This window comes from Schistocerca piceifrons, chromosome 1, assembly GCF_021461385.2.
Source record: "Schistocerca piceifrons isolate TAMUIC-IGC-003096 chromosome 1, iqSchPice1.1, whole genome shotgun sequence".
Lineage (NCBI taxonomy): Eukaryota > Metazoa > Arthropoda > Insecta > Orthoptera > Acrididae > Schistocerca > Schistocerca piceifrons.
This window is the reverse complement of record NC_060138.1, coordinates 874,611,103-874,637,075: the sequence shown is the minus strand read 5'-3', so window position 1 is coordinate 874,637,075 and position 25,973 is coordinate 874,611,103. Positions and strand designations below refer to the sequence as shown.

Below are 25,973 nucleotides of genomic sequence, written 5' to 3'. Positions count from 1 at the left end.
TATACTTTTAATACAGCTGCACATGAAGCTCACAAGCAAACCCCAATGGCCCTGGTGTTCACGTTCAAGCCCACTTCTCCCTTATCTAATTTGTGGGTGTTGGATGGCCTACTGCGGGAGAAAGCTGATGCTGCGCAGATACAGGTGAATTGGAAACGTGGCAAGAGAAATCTTAAGGTAGCACATAAGAGGTTAGAGTGCCGCTACAATGTTGGAAAACGGCCAATCTCAGTAAGTCAGGCGACAAGATTTGGGTTAAAAACTTTGTAGCAGTGAGTTGGGAAGAGGCGCGATAGGCGATAGGGTGATGGGAAAACTCTTACCCAGATTTGTGGATTTTTGAGCCGTGTCCGAACCCCTTGCTCTGTAACACTGGTCATCTTGCTCATTAAAAACCCAAAGACCAAGTGAATTTTTAGGGTCCATATTTCTCAGATTAAACTTTTCCATGAGGATGATGTCCCCAGTAATAGCTAGTCTGTTTAATGTCACTCACTGCAAAGATTTTTAATAAACTTTTTCATCTTATGTCCTTGTTTGTGAAATTACTTTCAAGAGTCTTAAAAGTATGGCACTACAGTGCCGTGGCCATGTGACTAATGCCAGTGTACGTGTTTCAGTATTCTGCACCCTAAGGGGGGGGGGGGGGGGGGGTTGCAGTTGGATTCCAGCACCAATGGCCACCCCTTGGAATTCCTGCTGAGTGGTGCCTCCGGCAGCCGCAACGACATAGAGGGTGCTCCCGGGATCAGTCATGTCTGTGCTGCTGGAGTGTGTGGACAGAAACTTCTGGAGTGGGATGACAAAAACTTCCACTGCAACAGACAGTGGATGAATTTTGGCTGCACTTTTTGCCTTGGTGATTTGTTGGACTAGTCGGGGCACATGGTTGGTCATCCGGAGTTTCCAAGCCATTATTGGATCGAGTGGGCATGAAGAATTTCATTGGAACTGCTGTTTACTGCCATTTGCCTATTTGTGGGCTGAGTGACGTTAAACAGTCACATAAAAAAAAGGTGATGTTGGTCGAGATGGCCATTTGCAACTGTTAGCCTATGTGGAATCACATGGTTGTTACAGCTTGTAAAAGTGCATTTACTGCTCACACAATTGAGCGACTTCATTGTAGTAAAATACATTATGTTGAGTACTCTGTATCTTGTTATTCATTTGATTGTTTTGAAAAAGGTGTCGTTCACATTTTGGAAGGAGGGCTGTATATAAATAATGCTAATATGTGAGCTATCAGTTCGGAGTAATATTAGACTTGTCTATTGTCTAAGGATTACCTGTGGTCGTTGGGTATTATTATTCCAGAATTATTTATTCTGGAATGCAGGACGGTGAACTCAGTGCGTAAATTTTAATCTTTCTTGTAAATTGCTGGTGAGATCCCTGCTCAATGCTCTTAAAAGCTGTACTAAAAATAAATAAATAAATAGTGTGGCAAAATTATTTTATCGATTCTCTTCTAAGGCTAAATGGGGGTTCAGCTCCTGAGTTTTCTGTTAAAATATTTGTGTCCAATAAAAGCATGAAACTTTGTTCTCTAGAATGTCATTATGTATGTTTGTAAGCCCCAGCACCACCACTCAATTGCAATGTCACAATGCGGAAGTTATTTCTCATGCTCCACATTTATAATGAGGACATCCATTTTCAGGTCAACATCTGGGAATTTATTCAGGTCTGGGCCCAAGTTGTCTCTGCCACTGAGGTGTTTGATGACCTATGGGGACACTTCTAGTCCCTCTCTGTGGGCAGCTCTTGTTCACGGCAGCCTTCAATCTTGTTACGCAGCTCATTGCATTATTTGTTGTCGAGCTTAAATTTTTGGCCTTGATGTCTACACACATTTTGAGTTTTCTATCTCCAATAAAATTAAGATTGTATCCACCACAGTCCTTTTCCAGAAACTGGACAATATTTGCTTGACATCTGCATTTCTATTTAAGCTGGATCCGAGGTGTGCCTCAGATATGCAGGTGCACCTCACCCTTCAGCCAGACACCACATCTCATTTTTATCATGCCAAACCCATTCAAGTGGTGTGGCGTTGAAGTAAGTGTTTGATTGTATCCCGGATGCTTGAGTTACTGAGCCTGTGAAAACTAGTGTATGGGTCGTCCCACTTGTCATAATCGGGAAGACTGATGATTCTCTTCAATTATGTGGTGATTTCAAGGCTCCCATCAATGCTCAATCACCGGTCAAAACTTATTTTATTCCCCAGACAGAAGACCTCCAGACTAAACTTGCTGATGGGGAATACTACACAATGGTTGCTTGCCCTAGCCGCTGCTTACTTTCAGTTGCCCTTAGATGAGGAATCTCGGAAAATTTTTGTCATTCACACACTCTTTAGATTATACAAGTATGATGACTCATTTGGCACTACTTCGGCCCCACAATTTTCTAATGGTATCTGGAACAACAGAGACAGCAGATTCCACATTGTAGGAATTATCTGGATGATCTCATCGTTATGGGAACCTGTACACCCTCTTTACAACTGTGCATACATCTGTCTGCATTGCCATGTGGAGAAGTGTCAATTTTTTCAACCAGAAGTGGAATATTTGGGGTATTGACCCACCACAGACAGAATCAGGCCGACTGACTGGAATGTTGCTGTCATCAGTTCCCTTTCCCATCCAAAGAACTTACTCAAACTGCTGGTGTTCTTGGGAAAAGTCAACTATTGCTCTAGTTCCTACCCCAAGCAGCCCACATTGTGCAGTGCCTGTCTCTTGCATAGAAAGCTAGTATAACTGGACCCCTGCCTATGATGAGGGTTTTACCCAACTAAAAACCATGCCAAATTCTGCCCTTTGCATCACTTGCCTCATGCCTTTCTTTCCCAAACATCTGTTGGTTGTGGCAGCTGACCCATCTGCCTATGACACAGGGGTGGTTCTCGCGCACAATAATGAGTGTGGATCGATGTGGTTGCTCGTCATAGATGCCTACTCAAAGTACCCATATGTGGTACGCATGGTGTTCACCACGACCAACACCACCATCATTACTCTGGCCCATGTTTTGACTGTCAAAGGGTTATCTCCTACTATGGTCTCTGATACTGGGCCCCAATTCACAGGGTCTGATTTCAAAGAGTTCTCTGTGACCAATGACATAAAACATTCTCAGCCCTCTGTTCCATTCTCCCTCTGCTGAAGTGGAAGGATTTGTTTGGACCTTAAGTAACAAACAAAGAAGGCTATTGAATCCTCTGAGCCTACTTTGTTGTTCACCCTGTTTTTGAGCACCTATCACACAACGCTCAATGGCAGGCGTAGTCCCGCTGAGCTGCTGCACAGGTGGCAATGGTGGATTCTGCATCATCTTGTGACACTGCCCCCTCCTGTACTCCACTCTTGGCCACCTTAGTGTTACACACCTGGTGCAGCCATGTGGGACTCTCTCCTAGGGACTCCTAAGGGAGTACTGTGATTTGGATGCCAGTGATGATAGTAGAGACCCAGATGTGACAGTTTATGTCTGTTAAAACACAGAAGAGGCTCGAGTGCCGCCACCACAACCAGCTCCAATCCTGAGTACAGGCGGCACACCCGCTGTCACCCTTCCCCCTCTGCTTTTCAGTAACCATGAAATCCAAGGGTTGGCACCACTGGCAACTGCCAATGACTCCCCATGGACATGTCAGCACTACCTTCTGCACCCACAAGAATCAGCAGAACCTTCCGGCCACGTCACTACAGACACAGCGAACCACCCTCCATTCCCTCAAGTGGCAGTCAACGGGACTCAGTCTTCACCAAACCTCATACCTACTTCGTGCCCCTTATGCACAGTCTAGGTTGTTTCCACCTGTGTGCATTTGTTTCAGTGGGAGGGGCAAATTTGGCACCGGGCACTGCAGAAGTTGAATACCTGTCTGCGGAGACTGACTTAGATAGCTGTTAGGTGACACCATGGCCACACTGCGCTGTGCTTGGATTGCAAGAGCTTCACCATCTTGCCATATGAGTGTGGTGGCCAATGGCTTTCCACGTGGCCGGTATATAGGTACAGCACACAGCTGGTCAGTTTAGTGCTCATGCTTGATACTTCTGGATCTATTCTTGCTTGCTAGGCTGTTTCATTGCCACCTTGCTGGTTATCCAGTTACTCTCTTTGGCTGCATCTCAGATTTATCTCTCTGTTGCTCTTGGCCTTCTTGTTATCGTTGTGATGATGGCTTCATGTAGCACTTCATTGTCATCCTTATCTTGGTCTGTCGTCTTGTCCGCAGCCTGTCTGTCATATTTTGTTTGCCTACCATTAGTTTGAGTGGTAACATTAGGTGTGCAATGGGAATTCCTCTGTTAAATTCAGAGGCGAGAGCAGATAGGTGGAAAGATTACATTGAAATCCTCTTATGAGGGGGAGGACTTGTCTGATGATGTGACAGAAGAAGATAGGAGTCAACAGGGAGAAGATAGGGTGTCCAGTACTTGAGTCAGAATTTAAAAGAGCTTTGGAAGATTTAATATTAAATAAGGCATAACAAATAGATAACATTTCATAAAAATTTCTAAAATCTTTGTGGGAAAGTGGCAAGAAAATGACTATTCATGTTGGTGTGTACAATGTATGAGACTGGTGATATATCATTCAACTTTCTGAAAAAACATCATTCACACAATCCCAAAGAGTTCAAGAGCCAACAAATGCAACAATTATCACACAATTAGCTTAACAGCTCAAGCATCCAAGTTGTTGATAAGAATAGTATACAGAAGAATGGAAAAGACAATGAAGGATATGTTAGATGACGATCAGTTTGGCTTTAGGAAAAGTAAAGGCACCAGGGAGGTAGTACTGATGTTGTAGTTGATAATAGAAGCAACACTTGAAGAAAAATCAAAACATGTCCAAAGGATTTGTCAACCTGGAAAATGCATTTGGCAAATGGTGCAAGATGTTCAAAATTCTGAGAAAAATAGGGGTAAGCTACAAGCAAAGATGGATAATATACAGTACGAATAAGAACCAAGAGAGAACATAAGACTAGATGACAAAGAACAAAGTCCTCTTATTAAAAAGGGTGTAAGAAAGGATTTAGTCTTCTGCCACTACTGTTCAATTTTTTCATCAAAGAAGTAATGATGGAAATAGAAGAAGGGTTCAAGAGAGGAATTAAAATTCAAGGTGAAAGGATATCAATGATAAGATTCACTGACGACATTGCCATCATTCGTGAAAGTGAAGAAGAATTACACGATATGTTGAATGGAATGAACGGTCTAATGAGTAGAGAATATGGATTGAGAGTAAATCAAAGAAAGATGAAAGTAATGAGAAAAAGCAGAAATGAGACCAATGAGCAGTGAGAAACCATACATCAGAAATAGTGATCACAAAGTAGATGAAGTTAGGAATTCTGCTACATAGGCAGTGAAATAATTCATAATGGACAGCAGAAGAAGGGCATAAAAAGCATACTAGCACTGGCAAAAAGGCACTCCTTGCCAAGACAAGTCTACTAGTATAAAACATAGGCTTTAGTTTGAGGAAGAAATTTCTGAGAATGTGCTTTCAGAGCACAGTATTGCAGTGATACATGGACTGTGGGAGAAGTCGAACAGAAGAGAATTGAAGGTTTTGACATGTGGTGCTACAGAAGAATGCTGAACTATGCAGACTGATAAGGTAACGAATAAGGAGGTTCTCTGCAGAATTGGCAAGGAGAAAAATATATGGAAAACACTGACAAAAATAAGGGAGAGGACATCTGCTAAGACATCAGGGAATAACCTCCATGGTGCTAGAGAAAGCTGTAGAGGGTAAAAACTGTAGAGGAAGACAGAGAATGGAATATATTCAGTAAATAATTGAGGACATCGTTTGTAAGTGTTACTCTGAGGTAAAGAGGTTGGCACGGGATAGGAATTTGTGGCAGGCTGCATCAAAACTGTCAGAAGAATGATGAATAACAAAATAAATGAAAAGATGGTTACTCTTCTGAACGCAGCTCTCCCATCTGGCAGCTTCCTCCGTTTCTCCATTTCTTCCAGAATTCTGACATGCGCACCAATATCCAGCTACCTGCGGAAATAGCAACACCGATGTTTAACACAGCAATCTGTAATAGTCTTTATAGATTGCCATAGAAGGAATGGATATTCTGTCCCTGAGATTAGGTCAACACTGTCAAGGGAACTGAGATATGATGCCCTTCAACCAAACCAGGAGGGTCAACACACAGCACAGTTTCCATTCTGTACTGCAACAATTAGTGAAATAGGCAGACCCCTAAACAGACAAGGAATCAAAGCAGTCTTCTGGCCATACAGGAAAAGTGATGTTGCAACCTGCTTAAGATAATATGACCTGAGTGTACCATGGATTTTTGTCACCTATGCAGACAAATGGCAAATGCTGTATTGAACATCACCACCTAAAGTACACAAATTTTAAATAAATAATCAGTAATGACCAAAAGCAGCCATATGAATAAAACACAAGATTATATTTGAAGACATGAGAATTCTGGCTCATGCTTTGAACTACTGGGACTATGATCATGGAACTAGTGGACATTAGATAATGTAATAACAGCTTCAACAGAGACACTGGCTATTCACTTAGCAATGCATGGAAGTGTGTACTTGACAAATAAAGATCACAAAGGAAAGCTTAAATAGGTTGCTGTCTGAAATGTGTAGCGGCACTCCAAGAAACATTGGACAGCAACCAGGAATGTAATCTATGGACGCAGAGGGTGCCACCTTGGCATTTGCCATCTCCATGATGTCACTGTAACGTAATCTAGCCAATCAGATACCACTGGTTAGATGTAAAAGTGGGTACCTTACCAGTTTTGTGACAATCAGACTTAGCTCATGATGAGGATGATGATAATGAAAGCTCGAGATTTTATCCAGACTTGACATGGCAAGTTAACCGAGAACTTTTCGTTCATGGTCTCCATCGCAAAAGACTTCATATCCAAGGTAAATAACAAACAGAAGACCAATCAAAAAGCCTTTCTTCAAAATTTCTGTGAATAGCTACACAACTATGTTCTAAATACTCACTTTGTAAAAGTGAAATACATGTTTTACAATGGAAACAGAACCAGTATGTATTTTTCACATTACTTTCATAATGACTGATGAGTGCACTATTTGTTCTTGATCATGGACACTGTTTCCGCATCAAGAATGAAAATCACTTGATTAATATCAGATACATCCAAATATTGTTAACATTCTAATTTATTGAATTTATACCAGTTTCTAATAACCAGGGTTTCAATGAATTATGATCATCTTCAGAACAGCCAGTATCGATGAAAAAGTTTAAAAAATATATTTTTTAAATATCATTTTACTAACACAAACTGAGCTGAAGCTGATCATAACTGATCAAGACTATTTTTACAAGATCAAACAGTGGACCACCACACCCTTCAATGTGACAATCTCAAATAATATTAAAAAATTAATTCTGCAAATTTCTCAAGTAAACAACTTACTTCAATAGTGGAATAGTCTACCAAATCAACTTTGTTTCCAACAAGAACCACAGGGCAGCGACGATCCGGATTACATTCTCTTATGAGTGGTAGCCAATATGTAGTTATTTTCTCAAATGATATTTCATCCTCCACGGAATACACAATACATATGACATGGGCGCGTTGAATTTCATCAGTTAACATTTCTTCTGACTGTTCAGCAGCTGGAAAGTAAAAAGGAAATTTAATATAATACTGATGCAAGGATAATACTAGCACTGAGTAGCACACTGTTACATCGAAAAGACTTGATTTAGAACCAGAGCATTGGGTTAAAGTTTCTGATCAGAGAGTTAACAAACAAGCCAGGCTCTTGGGCCGCTATGAACATCTGTTATGTTGTTTGTCAGCCCACATTTGAATACTCTTTCCTAACCTTCCAAACCGCCTAAAATGTCCCCACTATCTTTCATGCCCTCCCCTCCTCAGCCAACATTCTTTCAAATATACAGGGAGGAATGGGATGTGGAAGCTTAAGTTAGTTGCAAGTACAAGCATACTATAGTACAACAACTGCAGCCTGGTCTCAGCAACCAGAGACTGTGGTCATGCATGTGCGAGTTGTATTTGCGTGAGTGTGTATGCGTATGATGTCTATTTCCGATGAAGGCCATGCTGGCGAAAAGCTCATTTTCTGAAAGTCTTTTTGTTGTGCCTATCTGCGAATCAGCATCTCAGCTATATAGTGAGTAGCAACTATCCTTTTCATAATATTGATACTTTCCATCCTGGAGTTTCCATTGTTTAATGCGATAGGACAAGTTTATATGCCTATTAGACCCAAGATGATGAACTTAGTTGTAATGGGTGGACTGAAATGCAATAGTAGAAAACTGGGGAAAAGGAAAAACTGTGGGAGAACATAAACTGTGGAAAGGAATCAAAGGGGATGCCACCTGGTACAATTTTGCACAAAGCACAATTTAATCATTCCTAAAACCTGATTTAATGACCATTTAACATTAGTGTTTGTGGAATGGACATGAAGACAATGGAAGAGTTCAGAAAAATGACATAATAATTAGAAATAGATTAAGAAACAATACTTTAAACTCAGAAACACTGCCAGGAGCTGATGCTGACCACAATTTATTGGTTACAATCTGTAGATTAAAGTCGAATAAATTGAAGGAAGGTAAGAAATTAAGGAGATTAATCTGGATAAACTGAAAACTGATTGACTGAAACAGGAAAAGGAATCCAAGAGAAAACAAATGGGTAGCTTTGAGAGATGAAATAGTGAAGGCAGCACAGGATTCAATCACCAAGGCCAAGTAGAAACCCCTGAATAGCGTACAAGATATTGAATTTAAATGATGAAAAGAGAAAATATAAAAATGCCTCAAGTGAGGCAGGCAAATGGGATTACAGACATCTAAAAATTAAACTGACAGGAAGTGCAACATGGCAAAGTAGGTATGGTTAGGGGACAAATGCACAGCTGCAGAAGTATGCATAATGAGGGCAATGATAGGTGTCGAACATACGAAAATTAAAGAGATCTCTGCAGAAAAGAAAAGCAGATGTATGAATAACAAGGGCTCAGATGGCAAATCAGTACTACGCAAAGAAGGAAATGCTGAAAGGTGGAAGGGATATATAGAAGGGTCATACAAGGGAAGTGGAATGAAGACAATATTATGGGGAGAGAAGATGACATGGATGAAGATAAGATGGGAGGGATGATGTAGTTGACAAAGCACTGAAAGACGCAAGTCAAAACAAGGTACCAGGAAGAGAGAACATTCCTTCGGTATTATTGATATCCTTAGAACATACTGTGAGAAAACTATTCCACATGGTACAGAAGGCATAAAAGAATGTTCAGATTTCAAGAAAGATGTAATAAAAGTTTTATCCATTATGGATGAGGAACACTGTGACAATGATGAGGAAAAGTTTTCAGAAGATGTAACATATTCTAAAACACATGGAAGTTGATGCTTGTGGCGAAGTTTGTGTTGTGTTGTGACATGAATGGAAAACATAAATTATCTTTTCCACAGTAATGTGTACACCAGGATTAAACCCATGGATACTAATAACTCTACACCCTCCTCCCCCGCCCCCAAATTGCACAATCAAGAAAATTGCGAAATTGCGTACCATATGAAGAAAAGTCACTATGTATCTCTGAACTGGCTACAGTGTAGTAAAAATTGGACCACACTAAACATGACTGGTTGTAGTTATTTATGGAAAACTGTAGCAGCTCGTGGTCTTGTGGTTAGCGTTGCTGGCTCTTGATCCCCGGCTTCGATTCCAGACCAAGTCAGGGATTTTCTCCACTCGGGACTGACTCTGTGCGTCGTCGTCGTCCTCCTCCTCCTCCTCCTCCTCATCATCATCATCATCATTTCACTTCATTTTTCTGGAAATCTTTAGAATGTCATAATTCCTACTTTACAGGAGGCAGGTACAGACAAGTGTGAATATTACCAAGCCATTTGCTTGATAAGATTACTGAGTTATTTTCACAATGGAAAAATTGGTAGACAATGACCTCAGAGAAAATCAGATGAGTTCCAGAAAAATGTAGGAATGAAGGAGGCCAGAGACACCCTAAGCTTTACCTAAGACGATTGTCTCAAGAAAGGCAAACCTACATTCATAGTATTTGCAGATTGAGTGAATGCTTTTGACAATGTTGACTGGAATACACTTTAAAATTCTGCAGATAACAGGGATACAGGGAGTAGAAGATTATCTACAACTTGCACAGAAACTAGAGTGCAATTGTAAGACTTGAAGGGCTTTAAATGGAAGCGGTAGTGAACAAGCAAGAATGACAGGATTGTAGACTAATGCTGATGTAATTCACTCTTTACATTGAGCAAGCAGTATACAAAACAAAATAAAAAATTGGAAACGAAGCAAAGTTCTGGGAGATGAAATAAAAACTTTGAAGTTTGCTGATTATATCGTAATTCTGTCAGAGATCACAGAGGACTTTGAAGATCAACTGAACGAAATGGATAATAGAAAACTTTCTATAGCCAAGATCACATAAATACTTAGTTATTTTTGACAACCAGTTTCGACAGGCTTTGCTGTTATCTTGTGAGCTTCAAATATTTTTGCTACAAGTCGTGTTCATTGTTAGTTGGATCTTATGCCATGTGGTCATTTTAGTAGATAAAATGTAGCACATTATGCAAAGTTTTATCAAAAATAAAATGTTTACAATCAAAAAACAACTTGTGCATGTGGCCATGTCTGTATGTGTAGTGCTTACATAACACAGCATACAGTACACTAGCATATAAGTTTACATTAGCTTGACAATGTTTCAATCATTGACGAATTACCTTGGACAGCATACATGATACAACTGCTAACTACTCAATTGTACCATATACACCATCTACGGTGGTTCATCAATGAATGAAACAAGTCAAATTAACGTAAATATATGTGGTATTATACACTACTGGCCATTAAAATTGCTACACCACGAAGATGTGCTACAGACGTGAAATTTAACCGACAGGAAGAAGATGCTGTGATATGCTAATGATTATCTTTTCAGAGCATTCACACAAGGTTGGCACCGGCGGCGACACCTACAACATGCTGACATGAGGAAAGTTTCCAACTGATTTCTCATACACAAACAGCAGTTGCTGGCGTTGCCTGGTGAAACATTGTTGTGATGCCTCGTGTAAGGAGGAGAAATGCGTACCATCATATTTCAGACTTTGATAAAGGTTGGATTGTAGCCTATCGCGATTGTGGTTTATCGTATCGCGACATTGCTGCTTGCACTAGTCAAGATCAAATGACTGTCAGCAGAATATGGAATCGATGGGTTCACGAGGGTAATACGGAACACCATGCTGGATCCCAACGGCCTTGTATCACCAGCAGTCGAAATGACAGGCATCTTATCCGCATGGCTGTAACGGATCGTGCAGCCACGTCTCAATCCCTGAGTCAACAAATGGGGACGTTTGCAAGACAACAACTATCTGTACAAACAGTTCGACGATGTTTGCAGCAGCATGGACTATCAGCTCAGAGACCATGGCTGTGGTTACCCTTGACGCTGCATCACAGACAGGAGCACTTGCGTGGTGTACTCAATGACGAACCTGGGTGCACGAATGTCAAAACGTCATTTTTTCGGGTGAATCCAGGTTCTGTTTACAGCATCATGATGGTCACATCCATGTTTGGCGACACTGCGGTGAACCCACATTGGAAGCATGTATTCGTCAGCGCCATACTGGCGTATCACCCGGCGTGATGGTATTGGGTGCCATTGGTTACACGTCTCAGTCACCTCTTCTTCGCATTGACGGCACTTTGAACAGTGGACATTACGTTTCAGATGTGTTACGACCTGTGGCTCTACCCTTCATTCGATCCCTGCAAAACCCTACATTTCAGCAGGCTAATGCACGACCACATGTTGCAGGTCATGTATGGGCCTTTGTGGATACAGAAAATGTTCGACTGCTGCCCTGGCCAGCACATTCTCCAGATCTCTCACCAATTGAAAACGTCAGGTCAATGGTAGCCGAGCAACTAGCTCGTCACAATAAGCCAGTCACTACTCTTGATGAACTGTGGTATCGTGTTGAAGCTGCATGGGCAGCTGTACCTGTGCACGCCATCCAAGCTCTGTCTGACTCAATGCCCAGGCATATCAAGGCCGTTATTACAGCCAGAGGTGGTTGTTCTGGGTACTGATTTTTCAGGATCTATGCACCCAAATTGTGTGAATATATTTGTCCAATGAATACTCGTTTATCATCTGCATTTCTTCTTGGTGTAGCAATTTTAATGGCCAGTAGTGCACATTGTATTGTATATTGTGTGTGTGGTTTTTTTTAAGATTTAAGAATCATCTGTCAGTGTTACATATACAGACATGCTCACATGCACAAGGCACTTTTTGATTATAAATGCTTTATTTTTGTCAAACATTTGCATAATGCGCTACATTTTATCTACTAACACAACAACTTGGCTTGATGTTTCAACTCACAATGTGCACGTCTTTCAATAAAAATTTTTGAAGATAGCAGAGACTGTCAACACTGTTTGCTGGGGAAAATAAATAAGTATTTACGCGGTCTTGGCCTTAGAAAATTTTTTACCAAGAAAAGTAGTTTGTCCTTCACAATTCTCAAAACGAGAAATTTCAGTCAAAACAGACAGTGTACTGAAAAAGAGGTTATATCATGAGTATCAACAAAAGTAAACAAGGATATTGCAATGTAACAAATTAAATCAGACAATGCTGAATGAATCAGATAAGGAAAAGAGACACTTAAAGTAGTATATTGGTTTTGCTGCTTGGGCAGCAAAATTAGTTACAGTGGCCTAAACGATGAGTATATGAACAGCATTGCAGCGACTGCAAGAAAAGCGTTTCTGAAAAAGAGAAAACTGTTAACACTGAATATAAATTCATATATTAGGAAGTTCATTCTGAAGGTGTTGGTCTGGACCGTGCCATTGCACAAATGTGAAATGTGAGCAATGAATAGAATAGAAGCCTTTTAAATGTGGTGCTGCAGAAGAATGCTGAAAGAGAGACAGGTAGACCAGATAATTAATAAATAGGCACTGAATCAAAATGTGGAAATTTATGGCACAACTTGTCTAAAAGCAGAGAGATACTGACAGGATACATTCTGAGATATCAGGAAATAGTCAATTTGGTACTGAAAGACGGGGTGTGGGGTGCAATTGTAGAGATAGGCAAAGGCTTGACTATAGCAAGCAGTTTCAAATGTATTTAAGTGGCAGCACCAGCTAAGTACAGATGAAGTGGGCTGCACAGGATAGATTAGCGCGGAGAGCTGCATTAAACCAACATTTAGGGCGAAGACCACAACAACAACTTCCTGACATATTAAAAGTATGTGCTGGACCACGACCTGAACCTGAGACCACTGCTTTCCGCAAGCAAGTGCTCTAAGAAATGAACTATTCAATTATAAATCACAGCTGGCAGAAGTAAGGCTGTGAGGGCAGGTCATGGATCGTGCATAGACAGCTCTGTCAGAAGAGCACTTGTCTGTCAAAAGCAAAGGTCCCACCGTCAAGTCCTGGTTTGGCACACAGTTTTAATCTACTAGAGAGTTTTAAATCAGTGCATACTCTACTGCAGACTGAAAATTCATTCTAGAAACAACAACAACAACAACAACAACAAAGTATTTCCTACTATACTGATTTAGGAAATGGCAATAAAAAATAAAGTGGAGAATGTCATGTGCTACAAAGAGCATACAAAAGTTAGAATAGTGACAGAGAAAACACTAACTTAAAACTGTCTTTTGTCTCCCAGCTAAAACCATGGCACTTCTGTGTCTGGCAAACAGCAAATGAGCCCTACATAAGTTGTTGCTTATAGGATTTCATGTGAATGAGGCAACTTTTACATGGGGGTGAATACTATGCACTATTTAGAAGTGTGCTACCTATGGAAGACCAGCAACAATCACATCATTCAAGGCAATAAACCCACTAATGAAAAAAAATCACAATTCTACAAATTATTTGACGAACAATGATAAAATGAAATTTGATGCCCACACAGATACATTTCGAGACTTTATCATTATGCAATTAAGGGAAATTCATTTGTAAGTTGATATCTTCAATCACAACACCAGTCTCTAGTTCTATATCACACAGAATCCTGTCATTAGGAAACTCTATTCTCCATGTAATCGGCCATATACTTCTAGTTCAATGAACAAAGATGATTACTCTGGTACTGAAAAGGTGAGTCTTTACCACAGAGGGTTCCTGGAGCAACCTACCAACTTATAGTAATAGTGCACAAACTCAAGTACGGCTTGTGCAGCATTGTGGGAGAACACCCCGAACATTTCTGTGGGAGCTTAAATAGAACAACTCAGGGTATTTCACCAGCGAATATCGGAAAAAAGTGAAAAGATTGTGGACTGAAGCACGTAACTGACTGCTGACAGTGTTTCCAATTTTTTTTAGAACAATAAATATGCCAGATGAGGTTGAAAAGTTTCACTAAATTTTATCCATTACATGATCAATGATACACATATGTCTATGAATCTTGTAATAGTCATTATTAGTTTTAAACTGTATAAATGAGTTTTTGTGAGATTGAAAGTTAAGCTGTTGGCTGAAAACAAATTCTAAGTGTGCCAATTAATACTCTGGCTGTACTTGGTATTGTTAGCTTGAAAAGTTTTCATATGCTTGTGACACCATCACCTCTATATTCTAGGAGTCTGTTAAGAATGTCCTTTACAATGCTCTGTCACGGTACAATTCTTGTTTTTATAACCGATGCCAGCTGAGGTTGCCAGTTTTGAGATTCTTGAAGATCTCATCCCAATTATCAAGAGGTCTTCCTCTTGGTCCCTTCCCAGCAACATTTCCATCACACAAACTCAAGGGGTACTGCAGGAACACTTTCTCTACATAAAAATTATACCTTTTTTTAATGAAAATGCTAAATCTCTATTTTATTCATTTTCTTCCTTTTGTTTGCAAGAATGGAGAAATTTCATTTCTGTTACCTGGAAATGGCTCTTTGCTGGTTCAGTAATCAATGATACCCCATAGGTACAAAATGTATTTCACACAGCATAAAGCTGGAAATTTGTGGAAATTTTTCATCCTGAAGTATCAAAAACATACGAAGTAAAATGTAACTTTTTTGTATTCTACTACTAATCACTTGGTGAATGGTATTACCTGAAGAGATGTATGGTATTACCTGAAGAGTGGGAAAGAATAGGTACTTTACATTCAGAAGTGAAGAAGAAAAAGAAAAGTTACTCCAACTACTGTATCACCAAAATACAGAAGACTGAAAAATAAAAGGAAATAACTTTATCTGATCTGAGACCCTGTGAAGGCAATCACTCAGCAAGGTTGACACTCAAAACAACAAGTCCAAATTATAAAGTTATACATCCTCCCCTTCTTCTACACTACACAGTAGTGTGTGATGCATTTCAGAGGAAATCAAACAGTGATGTTATACAAATACATGTGTATCAAGATTTTTACACACCAAACTCTGAAATACTACATTATTATCCAAAAGAAATAAAAACCTTAAATCTAAGTTTATACTGCTAAACTTAATGTATGAGAATAACTGACATAGCTACACTTTCATGTGCAGTAGACAGATGTATCACATGTTAATGTTTGAACACCACAAAGCCAATATATAAAAGCCCATGAGAATGAACTCCAATGAGACAAACTGGCCTGTCAAGTATCATATTGCCTTAATTAAATCCACTTACCCGAATAATCTACAATGTGTGTAGGTACTTGTTCAGGTGTAACATCTGGTGGGATTATAATTTCTTCCGCCTTGCTAGGTACGTCTTCAGGAAATTCTTCACTGACGAGTGAGAGGATAAGCGATGTTTTTCCAACACCTCTTTCACCGACAAGAAGCATTCTAACGTTCCGACGCATCCCAGAGCGGAACATCCTGCAGGCACAAATTTCAAATAACTCTGACAAATTCAAAATTATTTGAAGTCCAGTCATTCCATTCCATGAGTAACATACACCAAATTACTGAATAGCAGAAGCACTGAGTCATTGACAGGCACATCAAAAAGAGAAAGGAAACTTTGCGCACACACACACACACACACACACACACACACACACACACACACACACAGTTACCCTATATTGTGTGCCAGTTGGGCACACAATGCCAGGATTGCATGTCAGCAGGTGGGCTATGGTGGGATGGGGTTTATGTTGGATGGATGGATGGATGGAGTGAGTGAGTGAGTGAGTGAGTGAGTGAGGGAGGGAGGGAGGGAGGGAGGGAGGGATGGCAGGTGCACAGGCTGGGCACGTGATGCACAGGTACTAGAGTCGGCGGGGTGTGGCACACGATTAAGGTGTTTCGGAGGTAGTATGGTTGGTTGGTTGGTTGACTGACTGACTGAGGGGGAGGGAGTGGGGGTGGGAAGTGACCATACAAAAGGTCATCAGTCCCCCGATACGAGAATGATGCATCCAGAAATAGAGACATCTGCTGAGAACCTTTCCTGATCTAGTCAAGAGATTCATAACAGCAAAAGCGGAAAAGCTAAAAACATAATGCGCATTTCTTGTTCTGCCAAGAACAGAAGGAAGATTAAGGAAATAAGGAAGTCAGCAGGTGAGCACCCCAGGGTCAGCATGCGACAAGAAATGTCTCACCCACAGCAGTCCCACACCTAATATATTACAGGCAAGAGCACCCACTATTCAATAGAGTGCGACAACTAGAATAGAAAACTGTATGCAGCAGAAAGAACGCAAACCAAATCTAAAAGCAATTACAACAGAGTAAAAGGGATGAAAGAGTAGCCTGCTCAAGGAAATGGTTAAGGGAACCCACAGAGCTAGCACAGAGCGGGAGATACCCCATCCCCAATCACCCTGCCCCTGCTCTGGAGGTAAAATAAAACCTTATAGCTGAGAATAAAATCCACTTTCTTGGAGAAAACCGAGAACCAGGTCAACAATCCATGAATCACCCCCCAATATTAGAGGCAATGCGTCCTGAGGTCCATACTTGACGTGAGGGGCCAAAAACAAAGGGGTATTCCACCAAGATATGAGCTATCGTCTGCAAGGCTCCAAAACCACAATATCAGGGTGGCTAGTTACAGAAAATAAAACTATTGGTTGACTTGGTATGACCGATGCCAAGACAACAAAGGACTGTGGATTCCTTCCTTACAGTAGTCTCCACGATTGTGCTGGGTATATTAGATGGGGGCAGTAGAACACCAAATGTAAATCCATTTCTGGGTGAACAGAAATCTCATGTACACCTGCAAATCCTCACTTGGGATTAGCGAAGCGAATAGGGAGCAAGTAAGTGCTCTTCCAGCCAAACAGTCGGTCGGTTCATTCCTTGAAAAATGCACATGAGTTGGGATGCAAGAGATGCAACTGAGAAGGCAGCACAATGAAGCTCACTGAGATAATCACAAATAGCGGAGACCAAATGGTGGCAACAACCACATCAGTCAATAACTTGAAGACTTTTAAGCTGCATTATGACTACTAGGGACTGCAAATTATTACTTTATGCGGGCTATAGTGCTCCACACAGACCTCTTAGCCAATACCCATGGCCACCACTGCACAGCAAAATTGTGCTAAGCAGTTGTGGCCATGGGCATTGTTGCCCATGCAGCACTCCATACAGATGGAGCTGTGTGCATTTCTTTTGTCTGCATTTTCATGTTATCCTCTATTTACTTACAGCAATTAAACTTATTTTTTACAGAAAAATGCATGAGTTTGGAAGTAGGCAATTACAAATTTATGATATAATTTAAGAAGAGAATATAAGGAAACAGGAAAGAGTAGATATAGATAACCCTTCACCAACACCACCCCAGGAAGGGAACTTGGTATTGAACTTCAAATCTAGCATCCACATATGGTCTACCCATTTTAGCATTATGCACATGAACATCTCTCTTCGGGAATACTCAATTTGTTCTTTCAATGTGGATATAATTTTTTTTTTGTTAGAGTGCTGTGTGAGTTGATGCTTGTTAAGTTACATAACAGCTACTTCCACTAGGTTAGTTAGTAAATAAATTCTGCATGGCTTTGGAACAATATCCTGCCTCAATGTAACCTAATTAAGTTGTACACCGCTCCTACATAGCTGAAGGAGATATAACAAACCACCACTAATCTATTATTACTCTTGTAAAGACATTTTTGTAGAATAAAACTGGACTTTGTGGATAGTGGACCCTCTAATTTTGTATAACCCTTTAGTGACCAAATTATTTCCAGAAGTTGTATACTTTTTATGAATACCTTATTGGGCTAGGAAACCATTCATAAAATCATAGTTTAAATCTTGAAAGTGAGAGTTTAGCCCGAGAGTATAAAAAAATTTGTGGGAACTACTGTTCCCACCGAACTCCGGAGTAACTTCACTTGCTAATTTCAAAAAATGTATATCCTTTATTTTTTAGTACAAAAAACATGTCAAACATTACATTTATATTTGTATATCTAAAAACAAAGATGATGTGACTTACCAAATGAAAGCACTGGCAGGTCGATAGACACACAAACAAACACAAACATACACACGAAATTCAAGCTTTCGTAACCAACGGCTGCTTCATCAGGAAAGAGGGAAGGAGAGGGAGAGGGTAAGGAGTCATTCCAATCCCGGGAGCGGAAAGACTTACCTTAGGGGGAAAAAAGGACAGGTATACACTCACACACACACACACACACACACACACACACACACACACACACACACACACACACATATATCCAACCGCACATACACAGACACAAGCAGACATCTGTAAAGGCAAAGAGTTTGGACATAGATGTCAGTCGAGGCAGAAGTACAGAGGCAAAGATGTTGTTGAAAGACAGGTGAGGTATGGGCGGTGGCAACTTGAAATTAGCGGAGGTTGTGGCCTGGTGGATAACTAGAAGAGAGGACATACTGAAGGGCAAGTTCCCATCTCCGGAGTTCTGACAGGTTGGTATTAGTGGGAAGTATCCAGATAACCCGGACGGTGTAACACCGTGCCAAGATGTGCTGGTCGTGCACCAAGGCATGTTTAGCCACAGGGTGATCCTCTTTACCAACAAACACTGTCTGCCTGTGTCCATTCATGCGAATGGACAGTTTGTTGCTGGTCATTCCCACATAGAAAGCTTTACAGTGTAGGCAGGTCAGCTGGTAAATCACGTGGGTGCTTTCACATGTGGCTCTGCCTTTGATCGTGTACACCTTCCGGGTTACAGGACTGGAGTAGGTGGTGGTGGGAGGGTGCATGGGACAGGTTTCACAACGGCGGTGGTTACAAGGATAGGAGCCAGAGGGTAGGGAAGGTGGTTTGGGGATTTCATAGGGATGAACTAAGAGGTTACGAAGGTTATGTGGACGGCGGAAAGACACTCTTGGTGGAGTGGGGAGGATTTCATGAAGGATGGATCTCATTTCAGGGCAGGATTTGAGGAAGTCGTATCCCTGCTGGAGAGCCACATTCACAGTATGATCCAGTCCCGGAAAGTATCCTGTCAAAAGTGGGGCACTTTTGTGGATCTTCTGTGGGAGGTTCTGGGTTAGAGAGGATGAGGAAGTGGCTCTGGTTATTTGCTTCTGTACCAGGTCGGGAGGGTAGTTGCGGTATGCGAAAGCTGCTTTCAGGTTGTTGGTGTAATGGTTCAGGGATTCCGGACTGGAGCAGATTCGTTTGCCACGAAGACCTAGGCTGTAAGGAAGGGACCGTTTGATGTGGAATGGGTGGCAGCTGTCATAATGGAGGTACTGTTGCTTGGTTTGATGTGGACGGACGTGTGAAGCTGGCCACCGGACAGATGGAGGTCAACGTCAAGGAAAGTGGCATGGGATTTGGAGTAGGACCAGGTGAATCTGATGGAACCAAAGGAGTTGAGATTGGAGAGGACATTCTGGAGTTCTTCTTCACTGTGAGTCCAGATCATGAAGATGTCATCAATAAATCTGTACCAAACTTTGGGTTGGCAGGCCTGGGTAACCAAGAAGGCTCCCTCTAAGCGACCCATGAATAGGTTGGCGTAGGAGGGGGCCATCCTGGTACCCATGGCTGTTCCCTTTAATTGTTGGTATGTCTGGCCTTCAAAGTGAAGAAGTTGTGGGTCAGGATGAAGCTGGCTAAGGTAATGAGGAAAGAGGTTTTAGGTAGGGTGGTAGGTGATCGGCGTGAAAGGAAGTGCTCCATCGCAGCGAGGCCCTGGACGTGCGGAATATTTGTGTATAAGGAAGTGGCATCAATGGTTACAAGGATGGTTTCCAGGGGTAACAGATTGGGTAAGGATTCCAGGCATTCGAGAAAGTGGTTGGTGTCTTTGATGATGGATGGGAGACTGCATGTAATGGGTTGAAGGTGTTGATCTACGTAGGCAGAGATACATTCTGTGGGGGCTTGGTAACCAGCTACAATGGGGCGGCCGGGATGATTGGGTTTGTGAATTTTAGGAAGAAGGTAGAAGGTAGGGGTGCGGGGTGTCGGTGGTGTCAAGAGGCTGATGGAGTCAGGTGAAAGGTTTTTTAGGGGGCCTAAGGTACTGAGGGTTCCTTGAAGCTCTGTCTGGACATCAGGAATGGGATTACCTTGGCAAACTTTGTATGTGGTGTTGTCTGAAAGCTGACACAGTCCCTCAGCCACATACTCCCGACAATCAAGCACCACGGTCATGGAACCCTTGTCCGTCGGAAGAATGACGATGGATCGGTCAGCTTTATGATGCAACTCCCCAAGACACTATCAAAATTGAACCCTGCCTGGAACAGTTCCGTGCTCCGTCACAGCGGGACCCACCTCCTCTTCCTCAAAATCACCCTCTCCAAACCTTCCAGGAATTTCTGACTTCCAGCCTTGCCTCTCAATCCTTCTTAAAAAACCTTAATCCTACTCCCAACATCACCACTGCTGAAGCCCAGGCTATCCGTGATCTGAAGGCTGACCAAAAATTGGGAATGACCAGCAACAAGATAATGGTTTCATTGTGGTGAAAAAATGCCCATCAATCCAAATACATACCAAGTACTGGGTGAATTGTTTTGCACTACGACATCTGGCTTGTCCCTCCTCCTAGCAGCATGGCCAGGGAAGGAAACATAGTGAGGCCTTATCTCTCTGCATTACAATAATCTTCCCCATCTGAAGAGACTTCAGTGGCCTTTCAGCCACCACTGGAAGAAAATTTAATTCACTTCATGTGTAAAACTTTTGCTGTGGTACCACCCACTCAGAATGGGGGCTCTCCCACAGATGCCACAGCAATGGTTAGTTGGCACGTAAACTGTTGCCCAGGGTCCTCGTGTCCTAGGCATGAAGAGCACATACAGCAAGTTTTCTTTCTCTTTTGTGTGTGGCTGCTGAGGACTCAACCCATCAGCTCTTTGATGAGTGGTCTCCTTTACTCCTAAATTATTCACATTCTATGTGACTTTCCTACATATTTGTACATCAAATTATTAACTTTACCCTGTTGTCTTCAATGTTACTTTTTTCACATCTGAACATACACTGCTACTGCTTACACAGAAGAGATTAAATCAAAGAGCGCACAGATAAATGTGGCTACGTTTGAAGTATTGACAGTAAGTAAATCAATGCTTGGATCACAATTTTCAAGTTTTTTGAGGCTTCCATTGGTTCTTCAATCAATAAAATTAGAAAGGAAACAACAGGGTGATTAGTTCCATAGTTCTTTCAGCATTTAACATCTGTCTTGATTGCTACATTAATTATGTAGAATCAGTTAATCGGTATAGCTTGGTTTGCTATCAGTGTGTTAGTCTGATGGTGACAGAGAAATACATTTGTTTTAGGTTGGGGTTGTTTGGGGAAGGAGACCAGACAGCGAGGTCATTGGTCTCATCGGATTAGGGAAGGATGAGGAAGGAAGTCGGCCGTGCCCTTTCAAAGGAACCATCCCAGTATTTGCCTGGAGCGATTTAGGGAAATCACGGAAAACCTAAATCAGGATGGTTTGTTTTAGGTGTAAAATTCTTAATACATTTATAATTGGCAGCAGAGCATAAGTAAACTCTGGTGACCAATCAAGTGAGAAACTATTATGGTGTCACAATGAAATGTGTAAACTACATGGCACATGATTGTGATGGTGTCAAGTCTCCTACTGGCGATCAGAGTGAAAGTTCAACACAGGATAGGCAAGATATAAAATTTCAGTGCCTTTGGCCCTGACAATATCCCTCTCTAGGAGACAATGCCTTATAGAAACACTGTCACTGCAGGCAGAGAGGGGTTGCATGTTCACAATAAGCTGAGGACTATGTCAGCAATCGCACAGCTACTGGCAGGGTCTTCCATGCCGGACAGGCCTCTATGTATAAATCAGGTGAAGTTTCCCCACAAAGCCCCATCTCTCTCCTATTCACCCCCACAGTCATTCCCCAATCCCCCCGATACCCAACCCAAGGTGTGTCGAGTGATGCATGGCACACAGGAAGATGTATCATTAACAGAGTCTCTGGTAAACTGGGCGACCTCCCTGAGTAGCTAGCCTTGCACTGCATGGGAGCCCTTTGTGCCAGCCAAACTGATCCCTAATTCTCGTGTGTCCAAAATGGTCAACACAGAAAACAAAGCAAAAACTGAGGGATTTGATGAGATGTCATACACCCTAGCATCAGGGATGGAACAGGTGAAAGCTGTTTCTGCAACTGTACTGGGCGATAATACATTTTTAGAAGTGGAAACTGTCACTGAGAACTTGGATCAAGTCAAGATCAAATCCTTGTCTGGGACTCAGTGGAGGAAACTCCTCAAAGAACAAGAAGAAAAGGAAGCTAAAGAATGGCTTCCTAAAAGTAAAAGGAACTAAAATATCTTGAAACTAAGACCTGAAAAAAAAACTATCTCAGAGTGAGGGAGTAATCAGACCCCTTCTACCTCTACAACATGGAACACAAGGACAAGGAAGAAGTTTAACGCTATCACTTCTCAGGCTAAACAGACCCACAAAAAACAGACAGGAAAAAGGGAAATAGACTTTTCGTACTGCAGCCTCAGTTTTCAGGATGGTGGTTATCCAACACGGACATCCATAGTCAACATCACCTCACAGCAGATGGAGTTTGTTCATATGACTCTCTTCCAGGAGATTGGGGGGAGGGGGAGACAAATCCAGGACCCAAATTCAGGAAGGTCTATCTGGACAAACATACTCTTACCTTTGTCTGTGAGAGGTTGGGAACAATGGAGTGGATTAAGGAGATGGTACCCACAATATCTCTGAGGAATGATGCAAAACTGCTGGTAAAGACACAGGCTGAGCCTTTTAAGATCTCAAAGGTGTCAATTTGAATACCTAAACTTCTTATGAATACTCCTCCAAATACTCAGTTTGAGAAAATAACGCACAGATCTCAACATAGGATTGGAGGTTAATCAATTAAAAAGATGTATCAGAGGGCCAAACCCTTATGGGGGATGTTGGTGAAAAATCCCCGGTGGCAGTGCAGGAATAGGACCTGAAACTGTACTTACGATTCTCACAGGTTGCCATCAGAATAATCGAGGACATCAGAAGTGAACATGTGAAAAGTTGGAGGCTGCAACTGTTGGGAGATAAACCTGCAACACAGTAAAGGGACAACTGGCACCCTGAGTCGTCATCTGAGAAGACAGGAGGTGGACACAGCCCTGATCAAGGAACCCTATCTACATAAATGTGGTGTTTCAGGCCTCGGAAGTATCTGGAGGTAAGTTGATTTATGATAGGAATCTAAAGAACTTCAGAAAACAAATTTATGTTAAGAAAGGAATTTCATTCAAAACAATGGCGGACTTCTGTTCTAGGGACTTTGTGACAATCAAGATGAAAAAACAGGAGGAATGAAGCAAGAATGAAATTTGATTGGCCTCAGCTTACCTTCCTTAGGAGGACATTACCCCTCCTTCCCAGGAAGTGAGGAGACTCATAGATAGCTGCTCAGAGCAGACTGAACAACTGATGTTTGGCTGTGATGCCAATGCCCCAAACCTGGCGTGGGGAGGCACTGACACCAACAGCAGAGGTGAGCATCTACTCAAGTGTCTACCACAAAATAGCCTGGAAATCTTGAACAGGGTAGGGAATCTACCTTCAGGAACAGATGAAGGGAAAATGTAATTCATATAACTCTCAGGTCCAGTCTAATGGGTAATTATGTCAAAAAACAGCATGTGGCGTAGAAGCCACATGTAACTGACCATATCTACCTTCATAAACGGCTGTGTCACATCCTACATGTCTTGCTTGTTTTCATTGGCACAGGAAACAGTCCTAGTATTAGGGGGCCTGCAACCTTGAATTATCCTATCAGGTAGCAGTTCACAAGACACCAGCTTGGAAAGGTACATCATTGGCATTCAATTTGTCCCATAATTTAGGAACAATTAGGGCGCACTATACCTCAGTGTCGGTTATGACACTCTGGTGTGACCTACATTACCACTTTTTCATCATGTAGGAAAAGCCTAAAGAACTATTTCATGATTATTTACTGTTGTTTTAAAGGTTACTATGGCAGAATAACAATGGTTTACTGCAGAATACGAAATTTGTCAACAACTGTTGCAGCAAACAGCTGAAGATACAGATAACAAATGCAAAAGTGTCACAAGTCATGTAGTGAAATGACTGATGTAATCTTATAAAATAATAATGATGATGATGATGATGATGATGATGATAATATGGAAGACACTGCTTTACTCTCCGATGGCACTATGTCAGATTTTTCTACAGATAAAATTTTTCCACTAATGACGTGGGAAACATTGAATTTGGGTGAGATTACGAAACTATTTGGTAAGATAAGCCTGCTGTATGTTTCCACACATTCAATGAAAAACAATTATGCATCTTCCAGGACCTAAAGGGAGGAGGGTAAAAGGCCTTGTCAAAGAGCGTGAAATATTTCCGCTATTTAGCACTGATGGAATAATTGACCTATTGGTGAAATAACCCAATGAAGAAATTGACTGTAAAGCAGAAAAGAAAAGTACATGTCGACACAATGGTGCACCAGGAAAATTGATTCAACAGAGATCAAAGCTGTTATAGGTCTGTTGTTCCTGTCTGGGGTCTTAAAAACTCTGGATTGACCATAACAGACATGTTTTCTCACATTTACAGCCCACTTTTGTTTCAGTGTATGATGAAAAAAAACAGATTTTAATTTCTACGGAGTACAGTACATTTTCATACAAGTACAAAGGGTCATAGAAAAGAAAGCGATAAATCTGCCGCATTTGGGGAATTTTGGGATGTGTTTGGAATAGTACAGCCCTTCAGAATATGTCACTGTTGACGAGATCCTTTTGAGCTTTAGGGGCAGACTCCCTTTTCATACATATATAGCCTAAAATCAGATATGTATGGTCCCAAGGTAATTGCAATGATTTATTTTTGTGATGGGATTCCTTATGTTGGCAGAAAGAATAGACACGGAAGTATCTTACTCCTGCCAAAACGGTATGTTTTAAATCACACTGAGCCACTGAGAGGAACCAACACAAATGTGATGACTGACTACTTGTTATGCTCCTGTGACTTAATTGAAAAATTAAATGAAAGAAAACTCACTTTACTCAGTACCTCCAGAAGAACCAAAAAGAGCTTCCTCCATCCATGGTAAACCCCAAAGGTTGTAATATGAATTATTTAAAATTTCTGTATGATGATTTGGAGATGCTCGTTTCTTTCTGTCCTCATATCATTCGTGCATTTCACTGGCGAAATTGACCAAATCACCCAAAAACCTGTCTTAGTCGAATTCTATAATCTGACTGAAGGGGGTTTGAATGTTTCCGAGACGTTACATCTTGCAAAGTCTGTCAAAATAACGACATATCACTGGGCTGTGCAATACTTCTATGGCATTTTAGATGCAGTCACAGTAAATGCCTAGGTA

General features: G+C 41.4%; 1 protein-coding gene across 1 annotated transcript in view; it reads right to left on the bottom strand.

Moving 5' to 3' along the window:
• LOC124716320 (mitochondrial Rho GTPase) overlaps positions 1–25,973 on the bottom strand; it is a gene marked incomplete in the record, with an annotated part of 167,053 nt that overhangs the window by 125,997 nt on the left and 15,083 nt on the right. Inside the window, 2 exon segments of the mRNA XM_047243164.1 lie at positions 7,484–7,689; positions 15,790–15,983. Coding sequence (XP_047099120.1) covers positions 7,484–7,689; positions 15,790–15,983 — 400 coding nt within the window.